At 38.7% G+C, this 26611-nt stretch overlaps 1 protein-coding gene across 1 annotated transcript in view; it reads right to left on the bottom strand.

Annotated features, from left to right (window-relative positions):
- The window catches only part of ACAP2 (ArfGAP with coiled-coil, ankyrin repeat and PH domains 2), a gene marked incomplete at its 5' end in the record, with an annotated part of 41328 nt that extends 15081 nt beyond the window's left edge, over window positions 1-26247 (bottom strand). The window contains 13 exons of the mRNA XM_026039550.1: window positions 126-226; window positions 1333-1384; window positions 6287-6399; window positions 10751-10762; window positions 12203-12277; window positions 16404-16499; window positions 17538-17582; window positions 19028-19211; window positions 19707-19765; window positions 23133-23186; window positions 24597-24716; window positions 25868-25925; window positions 26234-26247. Of these exons, the coding sequence (XP_025895335.1) occupies window positions 126-226; window positions 1333-1384; window positions 6287-6399; window positions 10751-10762; window positions 12203-12277; window positions 16404-16499; window positions 17538-17582; window positions 19028-19211; window positions 19707-19765; window positions 23133-23186; window positions 24597-24716; window positions 25868-25925; window positions 26234-26247 (983 nt within the window). The remainder of the gene's footprint in view (window positions 1-125; window positions 227-1332; window positions 1385-6286; window positions 6400-10750; window positions 10763-12202; window positions 12278-16403; window positions 16500-17537; window positions 17583-19027; window positions 19212-19706; window positions 19766-23132; window positions 23187-24596; window positions 24717-25867; window positions 25926-26233) is intronic.
- Between the last annotated feature and the right edge of the window lie 364 nt (window positions 26248-26611).

Raw genomic sequence — 26611 nt, forward strand, 5'->3', positions numbered from 1 at the left:
CAATTTCAGACAACAAAATTGTTCACATATTTTTCCTGTCTTGAACTGTCCCAAGGGACATTTGGTATTTCAAGACAACTGAATGTAACTTTTTTTACGTGACAAGCTCCTTCACTTCTCCTTACTTTGTTGGTGAAACCACCTCGAAACAGAAACGCCTTTCTATGTCTTCACAGTGTTTAACTGTACAAAGTCGCAAATCTTCAACCACCACCGTGGGATTATCCTGAAGAAAAAAGATAAAATGAGTAAGTCACAGATAGAAGAAAAACAAAAACAAGCGAAAGAGTTGCTCATAGTTTCTTTTTCTATTTCTCCGTTCATTAAAGACAAATTTTTCCATAGAAATAAAATTTCATCTTATCTGCTTACTTAAGTAGCTATGATGCAAGAAATATTTAGCTTTTTAAGTTATATTTTTTGAAAATTTATATAGTCTTTGGAGAATGCCTTTTAAACTACAGTCAAATAGAATAAATAATCAATAGCTTAACACGGTGAGAAGTTTTCAAAGGATTCCAAGGTAAGATCTGAAAAGAGGTGCAGCGAACTTGCAAATCAATCAGAAAAAAAATGTGACTTCGCGAGTGAACTTTGCAACACCATAAGCWGCACATACGTAAGACAAGCTGGGCTGCGAGGGCTTGGATACTTGGAGTCAAAATATTCGTTATGGATTAAGTATTTTTAGAAGAATAGTATTTCTAAAAGTGGCTTGTGCGAAATAATATTAAGAAAAATATGCCACTGAGGTGCATTTGCAGCTGTAGTAAGCAGCAGCTGTCATCACAAGAACTGTGCTCTTTCACTGGCAAAAACACCAACATCTACCAGTTGCTGCAGCCTGGCAATATCAGACACAGGTATGTGTTATCCCTAACTGTTTCACAGCAAAGATTTTTCATGCATTCATCTCCTGGCAATTGATTTTAYTTATTTATTTATTTAAGGGCTTTAATTGGGCATGGAAATCTGGTAATGGGGAATTCAAGACTTTAAGAAGTTAAACACAACTACTCCAAGTAAATCCACCAGCAAATGTGTACAAGCCTTCTGGGACCAACAGCTCCTAATAGCTCTTTATGGCTCTTCTCTACTAGCAGGTAAAACACAGTAACAAAAAGTTCGTGGCTACAGGTTACCATGCACGACTCCAAATTTGTAGGTACTGCTTTCATTTTTTTTTTAAAAAAAAGGAAAAAATTAATCTAAAAGATGAAGTGGGTGGATCAAGAGCACCCAGGATGCCAGTGCAAGGACTTGGTGCCACCGCTCGACCAGCAGAGAACCTTCATCCCCACCCAACCATCCCAACCCCTTCTCGAWACCCACCTTGAACTTCTTCTGGTACACAAGTTGGTTGTTTTGTATTGAGAACCAGCGCCTATTTAAATGAAAAGACATTCAAACAGCACATAATTGATTTTACGGGGTGTATTTGCCTGCAATGTTGCTYACACACAGTCTACAGAGAAACACTGCAAAGAAAACACGAGTGTGATGCTGCAGTCAGGCCGGACAAGGATTCCGTGAGAAGAATGAAACGAGAAGAGAGCAGAGACAAAACAGAAACGATAAAGCAAGGTTTAAATAATCTAAGGCCTAAACAAACACATTTGTGTTATCACAACATTAGTTAAGCTATCGTACAAACCGTTTTCATTTCAAAAAACACACGGTTAAGTACTTTTAACAGCAAGCTAAAGTTTTAAGTGATTACTTGGTTTATAATTGAAATACTTCGACAAACTAGAAGACCTAACGCCGTGTAAACTCCCCACTCCCAAAATATTTTTAAGAATAGAACTAGAAAACAATTCACTAAGGCACAGCATTGCTACTCGATATGGGTATTTAATGTCTCACTATATTTGACATTTCTTAAAATCTTAGAGGACGAAATAAAAAAAGTTTGAGCAAAAAAACCCAAAATCTAACTGTTACAAGCAGGTTCCGAATTTAAGATTCAATTTCATAGAAAAGTACTTCAAAGAGATTAAAGGCATCCTATAAAAATCTATTAAAAGATAATGCAGAAAAAAGAAAAGAGAACAGTATATCCCTCACTAACAAATTCAGTATGAAAAATAAGATGCAATTCATAATGCTGCAACAGTGGAGAAGCAGGAAGTTACTCATTATCTCAGGAAAAATTATCTCAGACCTTCAACCAGGTTCAACAGGTCATCAAATATAAAATAAATTAACAAATATCTTTAACCCTTTCTGGCTCTCCTGGGATGCCCCCCAACAAAACAAAAGTTAACAGGTTTTTTTTTTTTTTTTTTTTTTTGAATTGGAAAAGTTAGAACAAATAAAAATAATTCAGCAGTGATATGAAGGCCATTAGCTCCAATACCTGCTCTCACACCACTGGGGATGTGATGAGCACGTCACGTACGTTCTGCACTGCTCCCTGGCTACTGCTCTCAGTGTTTGGAAGACGCCTGCAACTCCTTATCTCGCAGTTCCCTTGCAAATTCCCTAGGCTGCTGAACACRAAGCTGCAGCTCACTCGGTTAGTGACAAGAAGGCTCCATAGATTCCAAAAACCACAGGCCATTCAGGGAAAGCAGAGCAGAAAAGTCAAGGGAAAGACAAGGGTGAGAGATATATAACAGACATACAAAAATGTTAGATCCATATTGGAAAATCTAGCATCTGTTATAAAAGTTAGTACTTAGCAGACAGATGCGATTCTACCTTTTAACAATTATTCTTTTCAAATGTTGTGCAGTTTTGGGGGTTTTGTTTTTAAAGCAACAACAGGATCTCCTTTAATACTGGGTTTCTAATGTAATAATGGTCATCTATTTAGGCTAACATAATTAAACAGTATAATTTAAAAGTTACTTTTTCAAATTTTCACAAGATATTTTATCCACAACAATAGCGGTCACTGCTATTTAAGAGGTATCACCTTTACCATCTATTGAAGAAATAAMAAAATACAACCAGATGCAGTAACTAAGCCTCTAATCCAAGCATAAGGGAGGTTATGCTAATATTTAAAATACATAGTTCAGCTAAAAAGCAGACCAGAAAAGGAAAATAAAGTCAGGTTTATTTTTTTTTGCTTTTGAACATACACCAATTAGAAACATGGAAAGCAGTGCCTACGAGGCAAAGGAAAAATGCAGCACTGCCCTGAGATAACATGCAATGGAGCAAATCCCTAGGAATAACCGTTAAGCAGTATGGCCAATTAATTAATTTCATTAATACAGTGCTTTATTTGTTGTACACTTACATATTTAGAGAGTCATTAGAATAAGTAAGCCCCATTCTGATAAAGTGGATATAAAGGAGTTTATAAAYTGTAAATTCAGGCTGCAGGAGGGGAAAGCCACTTCATTACATGCTTTCAGTATCAAGGAACACGGTCAGTCCCTGGTTCAACACGTCTGCACCACAACCATTTTTCTGAGCCCAAAGAAACAAGGTTTTGGGGTCCCAGCTTTCTGAATAATCTCGTATGGCCTGAAGGTGTTACAAGGATATACCCCGTCTACCCTCTCGGAAGAATTAAATCTTTACCATTGCTTGTGCTGTAGGTACCGAGGATATCAAAGTTTTCATAAATTTGTCTTTTTGTCACTGAAAACTTAGAGAAAAGCACAGTGAAGGAAGAAACATACTTGGGGAAGAAACATACTTGAAGTAACTCATGCTGACCAACTGTATGTATGGCAGTATTTAAATGAAGCTGTTTCAATTTAGAAACTTGGGGKTTTTTTCCCCTCATTTTTACCTACACATCTAAAAAAATCAACTTAAGTAGAAGAGATATAAAAAGTGAAGAACATTTAAAATTTCTGAGAAGGGAGAATAAAAATCAAGAGGAAAAAAATGACTCAAAGATATGATTGGAATAATTTTAGTTTTCAAAGAGGAATAATTTTGCTTGCCAATAGCATGCAAATAAAACGGATTAAGATTGCACAACATTTAAAAGTGCCATTTCTAATTCCAAATGCAGTTGATGAGAAAAATCCCACCAACTCAAATTAGAAAAAGGCAAAATATAGAATTATTTTTAGTTATGAAAGAAATAAGGTGACTGTAAATTTAGTTTCTGCACTCAAACTTCTGAGCATGTGAWCAATCTTTCCATCTCTTTTAAAGGTGTTGAGTAGCAGGAGCACTGTCATCCCAGGCAGAATCCTTCTGTTATTTTTCTTAGCCACTTTACATCCATTGCAAGTAATCAAAATTAGATGCAGGGTTAATCAAGAGCTTTTCGCGTGCCAAAGAGATATTGGGAAGGTATAAAAGAAGCTGTTTGGTACCTGATGTCATCTGGCTTTTTCCTGTCATGTGAAAAAACGGGGTAGGATTAAAACATAAGGGAAAGATGGAAAAGGAATGAAAATGCAATATGAGCAAAATAAGCAAAGAATTAGCATGATCTGAAAATACAGCAGAAATAAGGAGAATGTTTAATGAATCCAACCTAGAGGAAAAAAAAGGAATACACCAGTATTTGCTAGAGGCTTTTCTCCCCTCACACATTTATTTGTGCATACCTTTATCTATAACTGATTTGCTTTTTTAAATAGAGAACAAAACAGTTTTCCACCTACAGCTCCACACTAATAAATGCAACTGATTTCAGTTTCCGACTTCAGTACTATAAAACACAGACATAATCTACTAAAAGATAAAAATATATTCAAACAGTAGGTCTCAAAACCTGTTGCTGTGAGGCTCTTTATTATAAATATATTATTTGGTTTCCGCTAAACTTTTACCTGAAATAACCAAACTCGTTATAGACTGTCCATTCAGCCACACTATAAAGAGATCCCCAAAAATCTTTAGCTCTTGCAGAGAGGAACAAACAGAAGCCACAAATACAGTCATGTCACACTGACAATAGTTCTCATAGACTGCACAACACACTACCACATTTTTAAAACCAGAATAGTTCAAAACTGGGGAACTTGTTGCAAAAGTCTCAAATTAACTAAAAGTCTCTGGACAACTGTACCCAAGCGGCCAACTGCCYCGGGCAGAAAATACACTGTACTAGGAAGAAGTCAGCTTGGATTAAAATAAAACAAGTTTTCCTCTACTGGAACACATTTGCCACGTTTTTTTCTTTTTCCCCCTCAGCAGCTCAACTTTCCCAGCACACTCAGTCTCATGTCCATGCTTTCCCAAACCAAAACAAGTACACACAAGCATCACAGGATGGTCTTTATTTTGTTAGCTAGGATCACACTGATGTGTCTCAGATCAAGTCAAAAGTCAGTGTCACTTCATTTCCTCTTATGTTTTTAATGCCGTGAAGGATAAACTAGTCCTTGCAACTGCAATTATTATTTAATTGCCTTAAGTATTTTAAAATATCTGGAGATGTCAACATATCAACCAACACTAACACAGGGAAACAAGAAATGACCATAGAAACACAAATTACAACTATCACTGRAACTGCCAGGTCGCAAGGAAGGTCAGTGCTGCTGCCCGAGGTTGGGAACATCAGGAAATTCCAGTGTTCCTTTCCAGACAATTGCTTCCAACTCTSTTTCAGTTGGCTGCCTCAGATATAAAGTATGGGCAAAAACCTAAGAAAAAGCAGTCTACCTACCCGAACAGAACTTTTAAAATATCTTGTCCTTCTTGGGTTCTCAAATTTGAGCCCAAAATTTCCTCTGATAACATATATTTTTGTACATATTTACTGCTGCAGGATTTCATTTTAGCTTTTATGGACAAAACCAGTTTAAAGCAATAATGCAGTCTTTTGTGTTCTACCAAGGCGCTGGAAATACCCTCTAGCCCTTAATACATGGTGAACTTAAAAAAAAAATTCTCAAGCACTGTATCAACAAAGCATCCTATCAGTCTTASGTAGTGAAAACAGACAATAACTACTCCTAGCCTGTACCATCTTAAGRAAAGATGTGTATTAGACTAAGAGATATAAATCCAAATGGAAGGAGAATACTTATGATGCATTTCTGATTGCATACAATATGCAATATAAAAATTGCCTCTATCAACCCCAAAGCAAAGCAATAACGTAATGTAATTACGTTTACAAAAAAATASTTGCAAACAACTAGGAATAGAACTAAACAACAAAAAATAATAAYTATAAAATGGCTTTCAATTATAATCTCTACTGTAATTAACTGAGCAATTTAAATGTTTTCTCGAAGTTCAGCTTCTAGGATAAATCTGTAGAATCAGTGGACAACAGGGGCTGCAAGTCAAAGCAGAATCTAGCTTTGTTAATAGTGTCATTACAGGCTACCAAAGTGAGGTTCTCAAGAATTACCTGTTCCATGTCTTGAAGGCATTGCTGGCTCGCTTAAATAGATAACCTTCCATAACGATGCCATTGGCTGCATCTACATTGTACTCTAATTTAGTATCGTCACTGGAGTAATCCTAGCACAAAGAAACAAAAAAGGAAGAAACATTGTTTTCTCAAATGAAGCTTCAAATATTAGTGGCATTAGTTCAAAAAGAGTAAACATTCAAGAATTACRTTTTGCTTGTGACATTCACTAGTCTCCACTTCTGCACTTTATAAGATACTATTTTTAGGAGATGAAGATGCTGAAGATTATTTTTACTCTGGAAGATGCAGAACAGTAAGATTGTTTTATTTAATTATTTTACCAACCATCTTTTCAAGACTGCAGGGGAGGAGGAGGAGGAGGGAAGACAGAAAAATAGTCTCTGGATCAGAAAGGTTGTATTTCAGAGCTAGGAAAGATACAAGAAGAAAAAAACATCAAGAAATGGAGTATCACATAATGAAGAAGGAAATGCAAAACTGCTAGAGTTTCATAGAGAAAGTTTCCAAGTGTCTATTCCTTATAGCTTTAACTAAATTCTAGAGAAAAAACTTAAGATATTTTCTAGGAGAAACTGCAAAAAAGTGCCATTACTAGATTAGCACGTTTTATATTAATATAATTTTTAATAGCTACCAGCGTTATTARTACGCCCTCTGCTTTATAGCTAATTCCATGTTAAAAACGTTAACATCTTTTCCTTGCATCTTTCCTGAGCTTTGAATAGCAGTAGGATTTCTCTAACACAGTAAGACTTCTCAAAGCAGTCCAAGGCACCTATTAGGACAGAGCAAGTTCACACTCAAATGCATTACTCCTTCATAATTTACGTAAATCATACAGTAATAGAATCATTAAATTATGTATGGGAAACAAAGGAGGAATCAGCACCTCAAGCAAAAAAATAAAATATCAAGGTAGTTTTAACAGTGTTAGACAGCTTTAATACACTTTCAAAAAGCAGAGAAGTCTCCACTTTATCTCATCATGCGTCAAAAAAAAAAAATACCCAAGATGGTTGTACAGATGCTGAGCTCTCATTTTATCCAAAAAGCCCGATAAATTAACTCACCAGCTCCCACACGTAATGAAACCTGCTGAAGATGTGCATGCTGGGCGCCGCGCGGCCTGCGAGCGCCGAGGGCCGCGGCCTCCCCGGCCTCCCCGCGCCGCGCTCACATTTTCCTCCCGCCTCGGGCAGCGGCTTCACAGACTGCAACTGGGGCTTTCCAGGGGAACTAAATTTAAGCTGCTTTTGAAGCTAGACTAACATGGGCAGTCCAAAGGGCCGCCTTCTGTTGTAGGACTGTTACCTTCCTGTTGCTCTCAGCTTAAGTAACCTAAAACAGTGTCTACTTCAAGAAATGCATGTTGTGAGATGACCTGAACCCGCACAGAGAAGATTAAGGACCAAGAGCACATCTGAATTTAACATTTTCCTAATTTTTCTAGCTATACATAAGGGAGACTACTAACTGAAATTAAAAGCTTTTAAAAGTAAAACTTCCCTATGCTTTATCCAAAAAGTTYTGTCACYSTCGAAGTYGTGGTCAAGAGAAAAAAAWTTWAAAAAAAAAAYYMMAMWWWWMTTTTAATTGAAAGRGTAAGAGCAGGAAAAGAGTTAGATAAACCATGTCTGATTGATAATCTAGTTTAYTTCATAGTTAAAGAATATGGGGAAAGCAGTCACATTATAACACTTATTTTTATCCTTGCTCAYGGAAAAGTTTAATGGATTATGAAAATAACCAGGGTGTGGGGAGAAACACATCCCTATCTTTCCAGCATCCTGCCTAGGAGAATCACATGCTAACAGTCCAGTCACTTTGTGTGATTCACCATTTAACATTCCTAAAGCCAACGTCCAGTTGGAAAAGCCTGCATTTTGTTATCTAACTAGGTGTCAGTTAGGACCATAGTACCAAAAAATAATGTTATGAAAACGACACTAAAGTGCTGCATTCCACGTGTGCTCAGTTTTAAAGCAAGGAAGGTCTGTGGTTTGTACTCCAATGATCATTTTTAAGTATTTGCCAGGTACTGGAAAMGAAATACATATCCAAAGCAGCTCATGCAGGCGAGAGGCACAGTGCCCTCTTCTGCTCCTTTGTTCAATCTGTGATAGGAATCCAGGACAACCTTCATTTATGCATTTAATATTTATTTATTTGGTTACAATCCTCACACCTTGACATGTTTGAGTGACACATTTGCATATGAATTTCACTTTATCACACAGACCGGATTTATTTCATAGTGTGTTTTCTTTCATTTCCAAAGCAAAAACCCCTATTCAGCARCAGAGCTTCAGGTTCCTTTCTAATATGAAGACTACTAAAAGGTCAAAGGCTTCAATTTCAGCCATTTTAGCAGTCCATCACTAGGAATGTCAGTATCTGCACCCTAAATTCCAGGCAATTTACTGAATCCGCTGAATTTGTCCATAAAGACATTTTTCTCTATTTTAAAGAAGCTGAATTTCAAATCTTTGCGAAAGGCAGATAGTGGGGGAAACGAAACAATCAGACACAAAAAAGTCCTCCCATCACCCCCACAAAATACACTGAAAAGTCACTGCATACCACAAAGAAAAAAAAAATATGTTTGGCAACACCCCCTGCCTCCCGCGGCCTTTTAAGTGCTTACTTGCATTCCCATGCCATAGCATAAGCAAAGCAAGAGATGTTTATTACACTTGGTTTGAATGCTCTTGAGGAAAAGCTCAAAACAACAAACCTACAAGAAGAAACAAAGTTTACAGTCCAAGATCAAGTTCAAGAAGATAATTACTAAGCACAGAGGGCATTTGAAATATATTTTTATTTTTGGTGACAGCAATAAGGTTTGCTTTTCTCCCCAACTGCAGTTCTGGTTTACGGYTGCTTCATGACTGTGGAGCATCTGGTTTGCTATCAGCTCTTGCAGGCAAGATGTTACAGTTCTCAARTCATCCTCACTCCAGCTGTTTCCTGAACACTTGTTTAGAAAGGCAGACTTTTCTCCTCCATTTTTTGCATGAAAGAGCTGTTTGACTACTATGAAAACGGTACAATGAATGTTCTTTCTATGTAATTTCGCTGTGTTTGGAATTATTAGCTATGTCACAACAACCACTGTGCTGTTGACAAGTTTAAGTGATTTTTCAGTTATTTCATAATTTAACCTATTTCTACAGTAATAGGCTGCACGAAACGACTCTGGAGACAAGAATCATCAACAGTCTTCCACRTTACTGACAACACTTTCTCACCATCCTTCTGATAAGCATCCTTCCTCACAAAAAAATCCATTGTAGATCTCTCTAGGTTAAGCCACAGTATGTGTTGCTGCAAACTAATGAGTCAAACTTCATACTTTACAAGTCATTTCTTCCAGAGTAGCTAAGCAAATAGAGCGCAGCCAAAAGTTAAAAAGAACAGACATCAAATCTCTTGAGAAATCAAACTCTACTGTCAGCCCAGCCCTTCTAGGACATTTACATCAGCATCTCTGACAACAGTCAAATTAGAGGGGAAGCTGAAAATAAGAAAAAAATCTGATGAGTTATTTAATTACTGCTTTCTGCATGAATATGCACGTATGCAAACRTAGGTAAATGACAGTAGAGTCAATAGGTGTGTGCCCATACACACTTATAGACAGAAGTTTCTGAACGGAGACTGCTTGCTCTCTACAAGGAGGAGGAGAAAAGGCATCATTCCAAGGCATCAGACTAAAACSAATTAAATGTATCAAGCACATACATACTTCATGGAATATGAGCAACTCAAGAAGCAGGTACTTTCGTAGTAGTTAGAGATGTAAGAATTTGGCACTGGGAGATCTGGAAACGCGCCTAAGGGGCAGCACGGTACAAAGCAGCAGACAACAGTAGTCTGAAGCGACAGTAGCCTGAAAACCAGACTATCATCCTGGTGAGATTGACTGGATAACGAACACCACTAAGGAACGAGATCCATGGTCTAAGCCAGTTGAGGATTAGGAAGTCCTTATGGGATAGAAACATACTTGGGTCCTGGGAAAAGCAGGGAGGTGCCACCAAGAATGTAAGAATTCAAATAAAGACGATTTGAATGAGAAACCGGGCAAATGATTTTAGAAGGTATAGCTAAAGCATGTCTTTTTCCAAAGGCTAGATACACAAATTTGCATTCTCATCACAAAAACACCTGAATAATTTGCCTAATAAGGACAGGAGATATCCTAAACATGTTTGACCTGAAACACAGAACTTGAGGACAATATACAACACCATCCTAATGTCCTGATTTTACTTTGGAGACAGTGTAAAGTGATTGTTCAATTAAAATAAGATTATGAATTGGTCTGTTTGTTCTGTGTTTGTGTCAGAAGCAATAAAAAAATACATCATACATAGCTGATCAATTTTCAAGTTTCACTAGATTTTCAGTAACTTGATATAGTTAGAAATAGTTTACCTGCAAAGCAGCCTTAAGCAGCATTAAAGAGAAAAAAACAACAACATAAAAAACACAAATGTAAATACCATTGGATGTAGGAATAAGCCTAAGTCATGGAAACAAYTTCTGATCTCTACAGTCGATTAGAAATGCACTGCCCAATACCCACATCTTTCCCCACACACTACCTGCCTCCAATAGCAGCCCATAACTACTGCCCACACCTAAAACCGAGATTATTTAGGTGTGTGACAAACTTAGTCAGTACTTGACTAGTCTAGTCTTGAACATCCAAATTTAACTCTATTTCTACCTGTTTCCCCATACTCCTTTCTTTATCCTGCATCTGCCTGCACATGCAGCACAGCAGCACCRAAACCAACTGCCGTGTCTGCCCAGCTGCACTGCAAAGGCAACCCTAACACTTCCCACCGACTGCTGTGGAGAGATACAAGAGAAAAGTATCCGGCAACCAACAGTGGCAGAAGCAGCATTAGCTTCCGGTCCACTAAAATATATATTGATTCCTCCTAAGGTTACCTAAATCATTCTATTTACAACATGTTCTCACTAGTGAATTTTTAATTTATCCATCAGATTTCATTTACATTAAATTTTTTTCTGAATTTGTGACACCTGAATAGATCACAAAAAATGTATTTGAATGAGAGTAAGAAGTGTTGCATTACCTTTAAACTGGTATCTAATCCCTTTCATAAGTACCTGAAGTATTAGCTCACTATCGGAGAGTTCAGTGGAAATATTTTTAACTTCTAGAAATACACCTGCAAAATCAATACTGATCTAGAGCTTCCGAAACATCCAAGCAACAGAAGTCATTCCCCTCCCACCAAAAATCTGAAGTATCTACATTTTCCCCCAAACAAACAACAAAAAGCACAAGTCTGCCCAAAATAGCAATTTAATGTTATCGCTTTGCATATTTGCATACAACTGAACATTATAGATGAGACAATCTCTACAGAAGTTAACTTTTGCTCTTTATGCACCGTAACAACCACCACTTTGTRCATCAAAGCATCTAACTCACATTTGGTATAGTCCTGAAGACAAATAAACATATAGGCCTGTAGGACTGTGCCATGCACATACCTCTTCTACAGGATCTATAGGAGGAAGTGATGACAACTTTTACAACTACACTGAATCCAAGCTGACATTGAAATTAGAGTTTTAATGAAATGCTTAGATGTCCCAGCATTGAAATAAACTCTGCTGTTTTATGTTCAGTTTAGACAGCAAGGTAATATTGTATTCCATGGCACAAAAGGCATTATCTGCAACCCAAGCCTATGTTTAATGATCTGTAASGCTATTTCCCTGTGCTTTAAAATATTCTCCCTTGCAGTTGCAATGCAGAGATTGAACACTGTGCCATTGAAGAGAGAGATGCCAAAAAAGATAAACAAAAATGGGAGTGCAATCCATGTTTTATATTCTCTCGAGTACCTTTTGCTGAATAGTGGAGTGTTTTTGCTCCATATCTCTCTTCTCCTTTGCAGCATCTACAGCCAACTGATCCAGCTGTAAAGAGAAACAGAAAATTGGATCTTTAGTTTAAGAGAAATTTGGCTCTGTAGATTTCATAATGCTGACAAATGAATACATTCCATCCAGACATTGCCTGACTTYTGCTTTATTCACATTCTAAACTACCACTTCTGTGACCACAAAGCGTTTACCTTTAACAACCACCTCAGCTAAAGCTCTGCACTAGCATCCTGAATTAACCTCCACGGAAGGTGGCCCTTTCTCCCAAGCCTGGAGACAGGTTTCCCAGCGCTGCCGCACTGGTGCTCCGCTCTGGAGCGCATGACTCATGCGCTAGAGGCTCTTGCTGGCTGCCCGATGCAGCAGCACTGGCAGGAGCTGCACAAACTAGAAAGAGGAGATGCTGGTGATTTTTTCCCCCCTCCTCGGAGCACAGAATYGCCCCAGTTTAGGCTTTTATCTTGGTAATTGCCTGGAGCTTGTTCACAATACTCGAGCAAGATTCCTTAGCCCCTTGGAGCCATTCAGACTATTTCTAGTTTCAAAAATACAACACTAAATTTGCAAAGAAAAAACAAAAGGGACTGTCASAACAGAGATTTTATCAAATTAGATATCCTTAAGAAGTCTGGAACAATAAAATGAATATTACCAAACACTTGCTACAAACATACCTAAAACAATCTATTTTTTTCCTCCTCTTTGTGAGCCTGAAAGGCACAGGAAGGGCAAGAAATTATTATATCCTTTGAGTAAATTATTTTGTACAGATTTTGATGTAAGAACATGTCTTAATAAGAAASAGCAAAACAGAAGAGCAGAAGCTGCCTGTAAGGCCAACTAGTTACACAGCAAGTTACATAACAAGCYGTGCTAGAAAAACTAGTGAATTTTTCCCTTACCCTACCCCAACTGTAACACACAACTTCCATTAACCCCAGGCCTGGCATCTTGCTGAGAAAGGATGCAAACGGGCAGAGATGATGACTTGGCCGAGCACGGGGCACAGCCCACACCACTTTATGCCCGGTCTTGCTCCAGAGYCGGGTCTGGGAGGTTACGGACAGCGCACAGCTCCCCTTTTCCAGCATCAGTCATATGGCAAAGGGCACTGCATGACTAATCCAAGCCCCAATTTACACACTAAAAGGAGAGCCTCCACCCACCCTCTGAACCACAAGTGAGCAGCTCAGCCAACTCGGTTCATTTCCCMGTGTCACATTTTCCCCCCTTGCACTGATGCCAACAAGAAAGAACAAGGACAATAAATAGCTCCGACACTGTCACATTGGACAGACCAACAGTTCGGCAACTGTCAGATAGCTGGGACATCTGGATCCAATTCCATGCTCTGGTTATTCCAGTAAGTCTCCTCTCTCTTTTACTATCTGCCTCAAAAAGCTGCATGACCAAATTCACGTCTTACAGGTATTTTGTGAGCACGAACATGAGAAAGACTGAAGTGTCAGGGCGTGAAAAATGCAGAGCTACACGAAGCAGAGGATATCGGATCCTCTAAACAGAGACGGGGCTGTCACGGTGCTCCCAGGACCCCGAGAACCCTGCTGCTTTACACCTGAGATGAGAACRGGCCCCAGGGCCGTGCAGGAGGGTACAGGGCTCTCACGGAAGCATGCTCAGACTGAGAGACCTAGACACGGTCTCCAACAAGTTCCCCCCCATTCTGCCCTGCTCAGATGTAACAGAGAATATTCAGATTAGGGCCATCAGTTGTAGCCTATTTCAGTATGAAAGTGTTTAAGGCAGCATTTGCCACTAATAGACATAATAAAAACAAAGCCTTTAGCTGCATCTTTCTTATAAAGAGCGAAAGAGCTTCCCAAGGAACCAAAGCCTTTTCTCGTGCCTTTCATAATCGTGCCTGGTGACCCTTGAGACAACAACTAGGGAAAAACTGCAGCATTATGCATCATATGTACATGTGGATACAAACATACACGTTTTATATATATTTAAACACACAAGAAAGACCTACTACAGCCCTACTTGTTAACCTGCTTGTTAACCTGTGAATCATCAATCCAACCTCACATCATTCCCAGGTCTCAAGCACAGACCTGAATTTTCACTTTTATTAAGATCAGCAAAATAGCACCAGTTTTCTTCAAGAAAAGCCAGACCAGCACCACAGACTCTTCCCAGAACTGTGGCCACCAGTGAGACCCAACTATTAAAGTCTAAGTTGCTATATTATTGTAGAGATTTTTCCTAAAATGCTGCGTTTAGTAGTAAGGATATTCTATGTAAACCTTGTCCCTATAGGTAGTATTCTATCCACAAATAAATCAGACTAAAATATGTGGCTGTTTCAACTTTATTGCAGAATGAAAATTCAAATAGACTTTGTATTTAAGTAACATGAACAATCCTAAACAAATCTGTGATATTTAGAAAATAAAAACTGCTCAAACCTATTCCGTCAGTATTTTGAAAATGCTCAAACCAGACAGTATTCTTGAAGTGTGGAACATAAGAATGAAAGATTATGCAGTCATACCACTTAAAGTTGCCTTATTTTTAATATTTCAGATGCTATTAAACCTTCTATTTAGTCACATACTGATCAGTTCAGTTGGGAATGAGAATTCACTTACCAACAGAAAGAAWCTAATGGTATTTTCAGGAAAAAACAAACATTAATGAAGCCCTGCCTATTTTTTTACATCAACACACATCTTCTCTCTGACTTTTAYAGACAGAAATGTGAATCAATACAGATCATAAAACTGTTAAATTAATTTTTCACGAGTCTCCTTCTCCACCGAAACATAACCATTATTCAAAAGTTAATGGMAAAATAGGGGGAAATAACTCAGCATGTTGTACAACTTGGGGATCCTCAGGTTTGCAATATGTTCTAAACATTCTCAGCTTCAGATTTTCTAAATTTAACTCCTTGGTTGCTATGATACCAGCACCAAACTGAATGTTACACAACATTCCTTCACAGACCAAGCAAAAGGATGACCAGCCATTCCAAAAGAGCCCTAGGCTCCTAACTCTGCTCTCACTGAAAAGCAAACATGAAAACCAAGCTGGATGCGTGCAACACCAATCACACAGTTTTAGTCTGCTTCTCTCACTAGCTCTACMTATATTGCATGTCAAACACTACAGTTTAACAATTACTATTTAAAATGGGAGGAAGTAAAAACAAATAAATAAGAGAAACAACAACTAAGGAAAGGGTGGTGCATACCCGAAGCTAGCACTACCRCTGCACAGCACCCTGGGGGCTCTACGTCAGGGGCACTTCTCTCCCTGCGGAGAGAGGCAGCTCGTGTATGTGTGCACACRGACGCATGTACACCTGCCAGGCTTGTGTCTCCACAAGTATTTAAGACACGTTGTGAACTACAGATTAAAGAATTAACCTAGCAGAAAAATAACTCACAGAATTAGATGTCTAGAAAGGTATTTTTACGGTTGCCAGTCTAGTTCACTGCCCAGCCAAACAGGTTGATGTGCACAGGCGACAACGGCACAGCAGCAGGAAGGAAGAGTCAGGACCAGGAACTATTTAAAGTCAGCCCCAAACAAACAAGGTAATTTCACAGACACTGAGATGCATCTTTTGAGATGAATAAAAATGTTTGCTGTAACCAGTTTGCTTCTGGATACACACAGACAGATTAAGATTAGGGACTAGCAATGGCTTGGCTCAGTATCTTCAGCTGGGAAGTGGGATGAACAAAGGGGTTTGTATCAGGGCAGCTGTTCGAAAAGCTTGGATAGAGGCAAAAACAAAACAAAAACAAACAAAACCCTATTATCTCCACCCCATTCAGTTTCTGTGGAAAACAAGTCAAGTTACACAGCTTTCAGTCTTCTTTTTTGGCACCACAGACAAACCTTCAGATGCACACCATATGCTCTTAATCCAGTTGGTACAACTACTTTCAATACTTCCCAAGCACAGTTAGCTGGGGTCACTCTATTCATGGTAATCTATCACAAAGCCCCCAAGTTTACAGAGTTGTAAAGGAAAACAGTATTTTTATGCTTTGCCTCTATCTTTGCCACACTGTAGACTTGCTTCTTTTGWCAAACAAGACTACAAGACACCTGGTACGTGTCCACACATCAAGTTCTTTCATATCAGTATATGTTTATGAGCTTATAATACAACTTTCATTACCTGTGCACCAAGATCTTTCATGTAGGGCCTAAGCTCACTGAAGTGATCGTAGCCTTGATGGAAAAAAGCCAGGTGAGCATACATAAATGATAACATCTAGAAGGAAGAAGAAAAAAGAAAAATYATAATATTTATCAGATATAAGAGGTTCAATTAATTCACATGAATAAACTTAATRTACAGGGTAAGATTGCTACTTTTTTATCCTTGTAATTTTATATCCATTCATTGTACAGTTTTGAGCAGCATAAATAAGCATGCAAGTTTAAGGCAGCAAAAAGCAGAATCAAAAAATCTCAGAAATTAGTTAACAAGATTACCGCTATCAACTGAAACAAAAATTTTATTAAGGGAAGATAATGGCTTCCAATTTATGTTATCTAAAATTTTACAACTTTAAAAACTCCTGCTTAACACGTAATTAACACGTAATTAACACGTGCTTAACACGTAATTAGAGAGGGTACAGAATTTCTTAACTAATGATCCAAAATCACAACATCTATAAAGACATAAGAACTGACATTCAAAAAAAAAAAAGAATATTACTACTAAGTTGGGACAATAGAGAGCACAAAGGTAAACAGCTATGAGGCTGTAATCTGAAGTTTTCACCTTTTACAGAGATGATCTGCAGGAGCAGAAAGAGGTATAATAAGGAGAAAACAAGCATGCAGCTGTAGCTGTATATTAATCCAACACATGCAGCTACAGGCATACTGCATATTAGCTGAATCAGCTGCTATATGAAGAATGTCATTTGAGAGAAAAGGCTGAATCTGTCTTAAAAAGATATTGTAAAAGGTGCTTGTTGTTTATAAATGAATATCACAGGYCCAAAGAAAAGTCTCTTTGGTGAACAAAACCTTCAATTTTAATCAAAGCACATACCAAAGATTCAATGCAATAAAAGCCTTAGCAAAGCATTCACATTTGAACCAAAAGGACTGCCAAAAAATAATTTAGTTATCATAAATGCCAAGGTGACCATCAGCCAAGGGACAACAGCACTGGTAATGTACATGGAAGAAAGGACAAACTGATTTAGCACATACTGCTTTGCAATCACATTTTAAAATTTTGTTTCAGATTTAATAAAATACTGTCTATATAGAAATTAAAAATATATCTTACCGACTTTAAGATTTCTGACCTCCTTTTGGACTGAAGAACATTGATCTAGGAAAAAAAAAGAAAGAAAAATAAGCTTTCAATTCAGTTAAGTGAATTTTCCCTCATGGGAATAAACAGCAGATTATTTTCATAGAAGCATTTCAAAGCTTAAAACACCAGAAGAACCGAACTCAACATCTGACTACAAAAAGCCCTTTTACGGTAGTATTGAATGCATGCTAAACTTGTCATCAAGATRAGTGATTCATTTCAGAGATAAAGCCTTGCAAAGGTGTCACTTCCCAATGATAGTCACGAAGCTTTATAACAGAAGGGAAAACAATTAAGATATGACTTGTCTTCCAAAAGTAACATAACAGACACAGGTACCAACTTTTCCTAGATTGCCATCTCGAAGGGACCACATTCAATGCCTGTTTTTCCATGGATATTTCAAACAATTTTTTGACCACGGGAGTCAACCCAGTCCCGCAGCTGCCTCCTCACTAAGAAAGGGGATAGAACCATGTTATATAATAGCCTGCCCCAAGGTTGACGTTGTCAAAATAYCCCCCAAACTGGGATAGAGCCCCAGTCATAAAATAAACAATATCACAACATCTTCAGAGAACATTTCACATATTCTTGCTCTTTTAAACTGGCYGAGTTCATCGACCCTTGAACTTGAAATCTTTCACATGAAACAGAAAGAGGGATCCTATTTTTTGCATTCAAGTAATCCTTCGATCCTATCCTCACCATCATCTTCTCTCCAGTCTGTAATTTAAAGCTGTCTTCTGGACCTAAAGCTTTTAATTATAGTCTCATTTAGCAGAAATAAAGCCAGAAGAGCTACCGGGGGACTGTAGCAGTGAAGACAACTTTCCAACAGCAGAGAGTCACCTAGGGAGCAGTGTCTCCTGCAGCAGCAGCACCTGGCACAGGCTCTGCCTCCCTGGCCAAAGCCTCACAGGGCACATGGCAAGAGCCGAGCACTAAGGACAGTGCACAAAGAGAAAAATACTGCCCTGCAGAGTAGTAAAAGCCAAGAGTGCTYTGCTAATGTCAGATTTCCCTCGAGTCTGTCCCCAGTGCACAGCTCTAATCAGCTCCGCTTTGAAATTCAATTATGAGCGGRGGGTTGGCAGGAAATAAATCGATGCACTAAGTAGAAGGGGCAGGAATTGCCTGAGCTACAGGCATTTACAGCAACAGGTAACTAGAGCAAGATAGGGCCATGCAACCCATGGAACGCATGAATTGAAAATGTACAGAAAAATTATAGCAGGACACTGAAGCAGCACCTCCCAACACCTTACAGCAGTTCTGCATTGTAAAGCAGAACCAGAACTACGTGCCACGGCAGAAGTTCAAGACAGTGCCAAACCCCCAGCTTCCCAGGCAAGCAGAACATTTGTTAAACAAAAAGAAATCAGAAAACGGAAAAGGCATCAGTGATCAGCACCCTAGATCCAAATATTCAGACTTCTCTATTTGCATGCAACACTCACCTGAAGAACATAATCCAGAGCTATGTGCCGAAAACATTTCCTTGTAGCAGTCAAAATATTAGTCGCCTCCTCTACCTCATGCTGCTTGTTTCTTTGCACTTGGGCATTTTTTACCAGAGCATTCTCTTTTTCTTCACTGACTTTCTCAAATTGCTTCTTGGCATCTTTAAATTTCCTAATATCTCTAAAGACAATAAAAAAAGGGATGACTAATTAATTCCAAAGTGTAGGAGAAAAAGRTGCAGTGAGCAGAACATTGCTAGGAGCATCATCAGTCAGCTTCATTGTTTCTTCTCTAACAAATATTCAGATTAGATGCAAATCAAAAGCAGCAGGATGGGAGGCTCACTTTCCTCTTGTCTGAGGAAAGGTAAAACTGATATTTAGAAAAACATYTCTCATAATACAGGGAAAAATTTCACTAAGTGCTATTTTATTTTACTTCAACAAAGCCAATATGAATCTTAAGATCAGCCACGCATCRTGTTTCAAATTCTGCATTTCTTCAGCTGAATCGACAGCCTCCTTGGTGTGGGGCAGTTTTTGGCCAGGCTGTAATAAACACCCTTCAATTAATGCCTGGCAATTTTCAAAAATTTTCTACTAACCCACTCAGAAGTTAGATTCTTTCTTAAACACATTTTAACAGTTATTTCTCCATAAGTGAAAAGTAACTTACTCTTTAACAAAACTCTGAAGTTGTGCTTTAATTGATCTTTGGGTTTGGTCAAAGAGGATCTGAAAGAAAAGCATTAACATTTAGCTCAATAACTTGAGGTWATTCATAGCTTTTCATTTTCAACATAGGCATAGGATGTTATTAGGAGTCACTAAATGCTTTATGTCTTTCTAAACCTCTCTCTCACCTTTTCAAAAGCTCTTGACCTCACACAGCAGTTTCTGAAATTATTCTCTGTGTCAGACTGAGTACTTTTTCACACTATATGTCACTTCTGGGATTAAAAACATTTTGCTTGAAAAATTTTGCCAGAAATCCACTGTGCAGCAACATAAAAAACAAAAACCAAGACCACTAAGAGTGGTCTTGGACTAAAACCAGGCTGGTAATCCTGCTCCACGTTCACATAGATACGTACACAAGAAAGCATGAAGCAGAAAAACCAGGAAAGCACAAAACAAGTCATTTTACTTGATCCCACACCAAAATAACAGTCATGCGAGCTCCCTTGAGACAGAGGCAGCACAAGGGTATTGCGAGCAAYAGGGCAAGAGCCTTCCCGCACCCTTAGGCCAGCTAAAGCCCTTTGCAGAACACCTCTGAACGAGGTACATCTGCACCAACATCAGTTTCAGCACCTTGGTGCACTCTTGGCACAAGAGGGATTGTTCATAAACACTCACGATTCCCAACACAAAGTCACAAAAACAGTAGCCYGGACCCTCCTTCACCAAAGTAATCCTGATCTGAGTGAATGATTTTGGAGTGAGTCAAGCTCTAGCCTGGTCTGCTCAAAGCAGCACTATCTCACACTAGAAACTATTTGCACAGCTTCCCCATTAGAATCTAACTTTGACCTCCATTAACCCTCAGTTACAGGTCTTGCCTTCCAAACACAACCAGCTGCCTCTTTTTAAGGTGATATGTGATGATGTGATCTGGATATATGCCAATTAAGGTTTAATCGACGATCAGGAAACTAATTTAAATACTTAAATGTCAAGATGTGTTTTTTGGTTCATATGTAAAAGTCACATTAACTTGAGGTACATTTCTTGCAAAAATACAGAACAAGAAAAAAAAGGGCTGAAGGAGGCAGAAAAGGGGGAATAATCATTCATATAACAATTTTCCTCAAGCTTTAAGTTGCCAAGGCCAAAGCACACATGACCACGTGCTAACATTTTTTCTTATTCCCCAGAAATTACAACTGGCAAATGACACTACACATTCCTTAAGCTTCACATCTGTCCTCTGAAGCTCTTTTCAACATCTCCCAGTTGTATTACAAAAGTAAAAGGTGTGACCAGGAAAAAAGAGATTAAAAAATATAAAGTAGTATTCAGTCCAGTTCAATAGAATCTCCTCCAAAGGGTGAAGATCCAAGTGGTTCATAACCTTATGGTGAAAGCACCTCAAACACTCCAAGCTCTGACCCTGTGACCAAACGTCTCCTTTAACAGGTAGCCGTTCCTTGCTCACAAACTACGGGAGCAAAACGGCACGTAGTGCCAAGGACTGACAGCCAGGCCTTCCACAGCTCAGTGCTTCTCTTTTCTATAAGCACRTCCCTAGTTACCAGGTGGAACCATCTCCATCCAGCCTCTTATCTTTGGAGGCTTTTGAGACCACGACAAGGGCCTGAGCATCATGCTCCAGCCTCAGAGCCAACCCTGTTTATTGCAGGCATCGCCCAAGGGCCCTTCCAACCTGAATTATCCTGTATCTAACAGTAATACATGGAAAATCCTCAAGAGGCAGTGTGCATTCCCACTTGGGAAAAACACAAGAAAAAAAAAAAACCAAACAAAAACCCACAACCACACACAGAGAGAACCAGAATAGAAWGAGAAAACGCTCAGCAAGGTGGAAACCATGCTGAGGCTACTCCCACTAGTGACATTTAAGCTTGCCAGTGCCTGAGGAGTGCACCAATCCACATCCAGAACGGGAGTATGACCAGATGGGAACTCTGCAGATTTGTGGACACCTAGAAATGTGAGCCTTGCAATTCCACTCAGAGTAAAAAAAGGACAAAAAAAAAAAAAAAAAAACCATTAGATACATGTTTCTTAAAAGGACAGAAAAATGGTCCAGGCTGCAATCTGTGTAGATCTATAACCTTTCCAGCACATCACCTTTAAAGCACTGCAAGCCACAGTCATGTACAAAAGTAGCACACAAACTGCCAGATCAAAAYACCCAGGTCAGGCACATCAGGAGGTCTATACCACAAAGCAAGGCAAACAGGTAATAAAGCAASCAGCAAGAGCAAGCTAAGCGTAACAGAGAGGGGCTGAAAAGTCAGTGGCGTCCAACTGAATTCACCTGTTCTACCCAACCTACAGAAATCGCTACACAAAAATAACGTGTTCTCCCACTACAAAAACCAGCTGCTGCTTTGAATATTCACACTCACTTCTGGCCATCAGTATCAAGGTATCTCTACCCACTTCCTGGCCCCTTCATAAGCTTCATTATATTCAATCTATGCACTTCACTCTTACTTAACAGCATCAACACACTGTGTTTCATTTAAACCCTTTAGAAAAGCACTCACTTGAACAGCCTCGTGAGACAATTTTAGGAAGCTAAGTTAATGTTAGCAAACATTTCAACTGAAACACTGTGTTCTCTCCCTCATTACATTTTAAATTCCTACTGGTACAAAAACCTCCATGCTCTGCACTGGTAAGAATCCAGTCCGTGCTCAGAGAAGCTCCAGTTCCTTTCCAGCAAAGGATTAGGAAAGAGCAGTAGGGGCCAAGGGAAGAGGGAAATAAAAGGCATATTATTTTGGCTTTCAGCTAGTCAGAGAAGGAGGGAGAGAGGAAAAAAAACATAAAGCAGAAAGTCTAACTCATCCACAAAACCTGGGATGGCTAGGGCTCAGCCCTACCATCTTCTTATATCTCTGAACTTCTCTGCATCTGGCACACTCCAGAAAAAGCAAACTATAAAAAAAAGGAATCGGGTGCTTCATTTTCCACATTATAAAAGAGGAAATTAAAAAAAAAAAAAAAGCAAAGCATATGGAAAAAGGTACACTGTGTGTACACTATATTTCGGTCTAGTAAAAAATATGCTCAGAGATCACTGCTGAGCATCCATTTCATTTATAAAAGTGAAACTATCAAGAACGTACTGCGTCCTACAGTACAACACCGGATATTAGCTGAGCTCGCAACTTTCAGACATAAAAATATGTAAGAGGGTCTTTAGGGAAGGAGATGTTTAAAGATAACTTTTGTTTATACAAAACCTAATAAAATATTTCACACGTAAAAATTTAAAAGTATTTACCACTTAAAGTGCTCTTTCGAATAATATAGGCATGAAAAATTTCAGTATTATTCTATTACCAAAAATAACTTGTGAGTCAACATAAGCTATCAGAATCATGTTTTACCTTAAAAAGTTACTTACATTGTGGTATTTGATCATTTCCTGCAAGGTATCAGAAAACTTTGTCAAGCTTGTCTGCAAAATATAAAAATAAATGTTTTAATCTTAGAGTATTAAAACAATGCTTCAYAAGTTTACAGCTTTCCATTGAACTTGGTTTACAACTTTCCAAGAACTTGGAATAGATTTTTAGCAGGATTAATCTAAATCTAGTTCTAAACTAAGTCAGCTACATGTTATACTAGAAGGARGCCATAGGAATGATATGAACTTAAGCGATTATTGAAAGGACAAGCAACAGAAATAGGTTATTGCTCCCCTTCCTATACATAACATAGCAAACTGAAGCAAATCAAGAAAAACTCAATCCAAGTTCACTAAATGATGAGAAGTTCATATGATACAAAAACAGTAACTCACACTACAYTTCACATTATAAATCCCATTACTGTGATAGCTGCTGCCTCACAGCTGAAATGCTAAGCCACCTCAGAGTGCATCTGTTGAGTCTCTGCAACATCTCAAAAACATTTATGAAATAACCTCTAATATTTGGATAATGACTGATATGACATTTAAGCACAAAATAAAATGCTTTGAATCAAATTAATTTGCCTTTCATTGCAAATTAAACTTGGTTAACTTTTATAAGGCAATGTGTCACAGCACTATGCTCTTAACGAGTCCATTCCAAACAATCACCATTTCTGTTATGTGCAAATACCACACTGAATTTCAAAGATATATTTTTCAACCAGTTTTATGAAGATGCACATTGCAATACATAAACAGRTTACATGATGTACATGTTATACACAATTATAGCATATCTGAAAACTAAATACAATTTCAAACCTCAATTCAAATTATCATACATATCCAGTGTTAAGTGTGATCACACAAAAATAATAATTCTATAAAAATCACAAAGAACAAAGTCTGAGCTTTGCCCAATTAGCTATTCCAAATTAGCCTAATGATATCAACCTGACGTATGCTGCCATGGAAGCAGGCTGAGTACAACTGCTTTTTTCTTGCTAAAAATTACACTTTTTATATACCAGAGAGGACTAGATTCCTCAGGGGCCATCTCACCTCATGTGCATTTGCCATAGTGCATCCTGGAAGCTCAGGGAACGGGCTCTTAGTTCATCTCGACTGGATCCCTTTTACTTAGGGAAATCCTCAGCAGCACTGGCACAAACCATTACCCTGATTTTTTTTTTCTCCCCAACTATCCCAGGATGACAATTTCCGTCCCAAGAGGTTTTGTGGGCTTTGCAAAACACTCGCAAATGCAAATTACAGCCTTGACCTAAGTGAAGGTTGGACTGTCGTGCAATGCAAACAAAGCACTCACCAAAGAAAACAGAACAAAACAAAAAAGAATAGCACAAACATCTTCAACTACTTCTCTTAGCGAGTGCTACATCTCACCATTTTATTCAGGTTTTCTCTTTCTATTTGCACTGTTCAAGAACATACCTCAACCAATGCATCTTTACTCGAATATTGTGCCAGGTCTCGAATTCCATTCATGAACTGCTTGTTGGCTGTACAGAAGGCTTTCCCAGTATCAATCATTGCAATACAAAGCTTCACCAGCTAGAAAAATAAAGAGGATAAAATCACAATAAAAGGTTTTATGTCCTTTTACCCACTACATACCCACGAAACATAYTGAGCTTAGTTATGTCTTCAGAAGCAAGTGATTTCGAAAGTTCAGTCCTGGGTGATAAACAGAACTCCTGGTCCTATGTAGAGCTTTCTACCATATGGCAGGGCAGTGTGTCATGGACATCACATTACGAATTAACTACTTAATAAAAGATTTTTTGTTTGTTTGTTAATGAGGTGAACATTGCAAGAGATGCAGCTAGACAAGGGTAACAAGCAATCTCATCAACAACTAAAACATAACTAGTTATGTGTTTATAGTTCATGATCCTGAATCCAGTGTGCCTTATTTCAGGGTGAAAAAATGCATCCAGTTTAGCCCCCCCCCAAAAAAAAAAAAAAAAAACCACAGAGAGACAATTTTGGGATAGTTACATTACTAAAAACATAAACCTGAAATTCCGCTACAAAAAAAAAAAAAAAAAAAACCCACACAGACTTAAAACGATACTTGACATGGAAATTCCATTTGTCTCRAGAGCTTCTGCAGCAAGAACAAGGGTTAAAACTCAAAATGCAGCTAAGGAGGTCAGCTGATGCCATATGCCTATAGCATTAAAACAGAGGCAAAAACAACTAGCTTCTAAAACTTTCCATAAAATGCAGAGAATAAAAAAAAAAAAAAAAAAGACATAGAAAACACTAAGAAGCAAAAGCCTTCAAATACTAGTGGTTCAGAAGCAAACAAGCAGATTGCAGGGAACTGAAAAGATACTACATATAATCTAGCTATGCACAGGGGAAAAAAAAAAACAGGATAAATTTTACAGTAGTTCCATCTTCCAGATGAAGTAAAGGATATTTATGCCCACAGACTAGCAAGGACAGTGGGATTCGGGCACTGGAATCAAGGTGCTGGAGGGCCAGGAGCCCCGGGGGCCACCCAGGCCCTGGGCTCGCACGCGGCTCCCTCGCGGGGCCTCTCGCTCAAAGAGGCCTCGAGGGCGACCTGCTCGGCCGAATCTGTACGACCCTCAGGCTGCCGCTTCCCATCGGGGAACTAAGCTAAAGGAAGAACGAAGCTAGGCCCTTTCTTTCTCTGTTCCTCAGAGCGGACACCGTGGCAGCAGCACACTCACCTTGTCGAGTTTCAGTTCCAGTTCTGTCACATCTCCTTCGACTTCTTCTAAGGCAGCCCTGTGTTGTCAAAAAATAAAGTTCTCCTGTAAGTTTTATACAAAAATACTTTTGAATTTGACAATAAACAAAGTGTATATCTACCCCCCACCACCACCCTATCTCTTTCACTTCAACTATAACGCAACACAGCTTTTAGGAGACCAGGAAGACGACCTGCTAGATACCCGACTGTCAAAACAAACCAATCCACCCCTCAACCTGGTACATTAAAGAGCTTAGAAACAGAGAATGCAGATTACATTTTATCATACTTTCATGTATATCACATTAGCTACGTGATTACAAAAGAAACATAACTCAATAACCTATACGTTTGAAAGTGTTTATATCAAGGAAAAGAGGAACCGTGTCCAAGTAAAACTCTGCAATGCTTTCAGGGACTCTCAGAGCTCCTAGCCCTCCCCTCCTCCCCGCACCACCCTACAGTTCAACGCCAAACTTGCAATAAGATCAAGAAGAACACAGGATTTGCCACGAGTCAAGTGACTTAGCAGGACAGCCGGGCACGGGTGGGCTGAGCAAGGGCGACGCTTCACAGTGTTCACAGACAGGCCCATCACATCGCTGCCGTGGGGACCCGAAAGGACTGATTTCTGGCGACAAACGCTGCATTACAGAGAAGTCCATTTCCCTGCGGTAGGATCTGACCCTGTAAAGGGGCCGGTGGAAAGACTGTTTTTCCC

This window comes from Nothoprocta perdicaria, unplaced genomic scaffold (assembly GCF_003342845.1).
Source record: "Nothoprocta perdicaria isolate Ctin4 unplaced genomic scaffold, notPer1 scaffold_232, whole genome shotgun sequence".
In the NCBI taxonomy this organism is placed as follows: domain Eukaryota; kingdom Metazoa; phylum Chordata; class Aves; order Tinamiformes; family Tinamidae; genus Nothoprocta; species Nothoprocta perdicaria.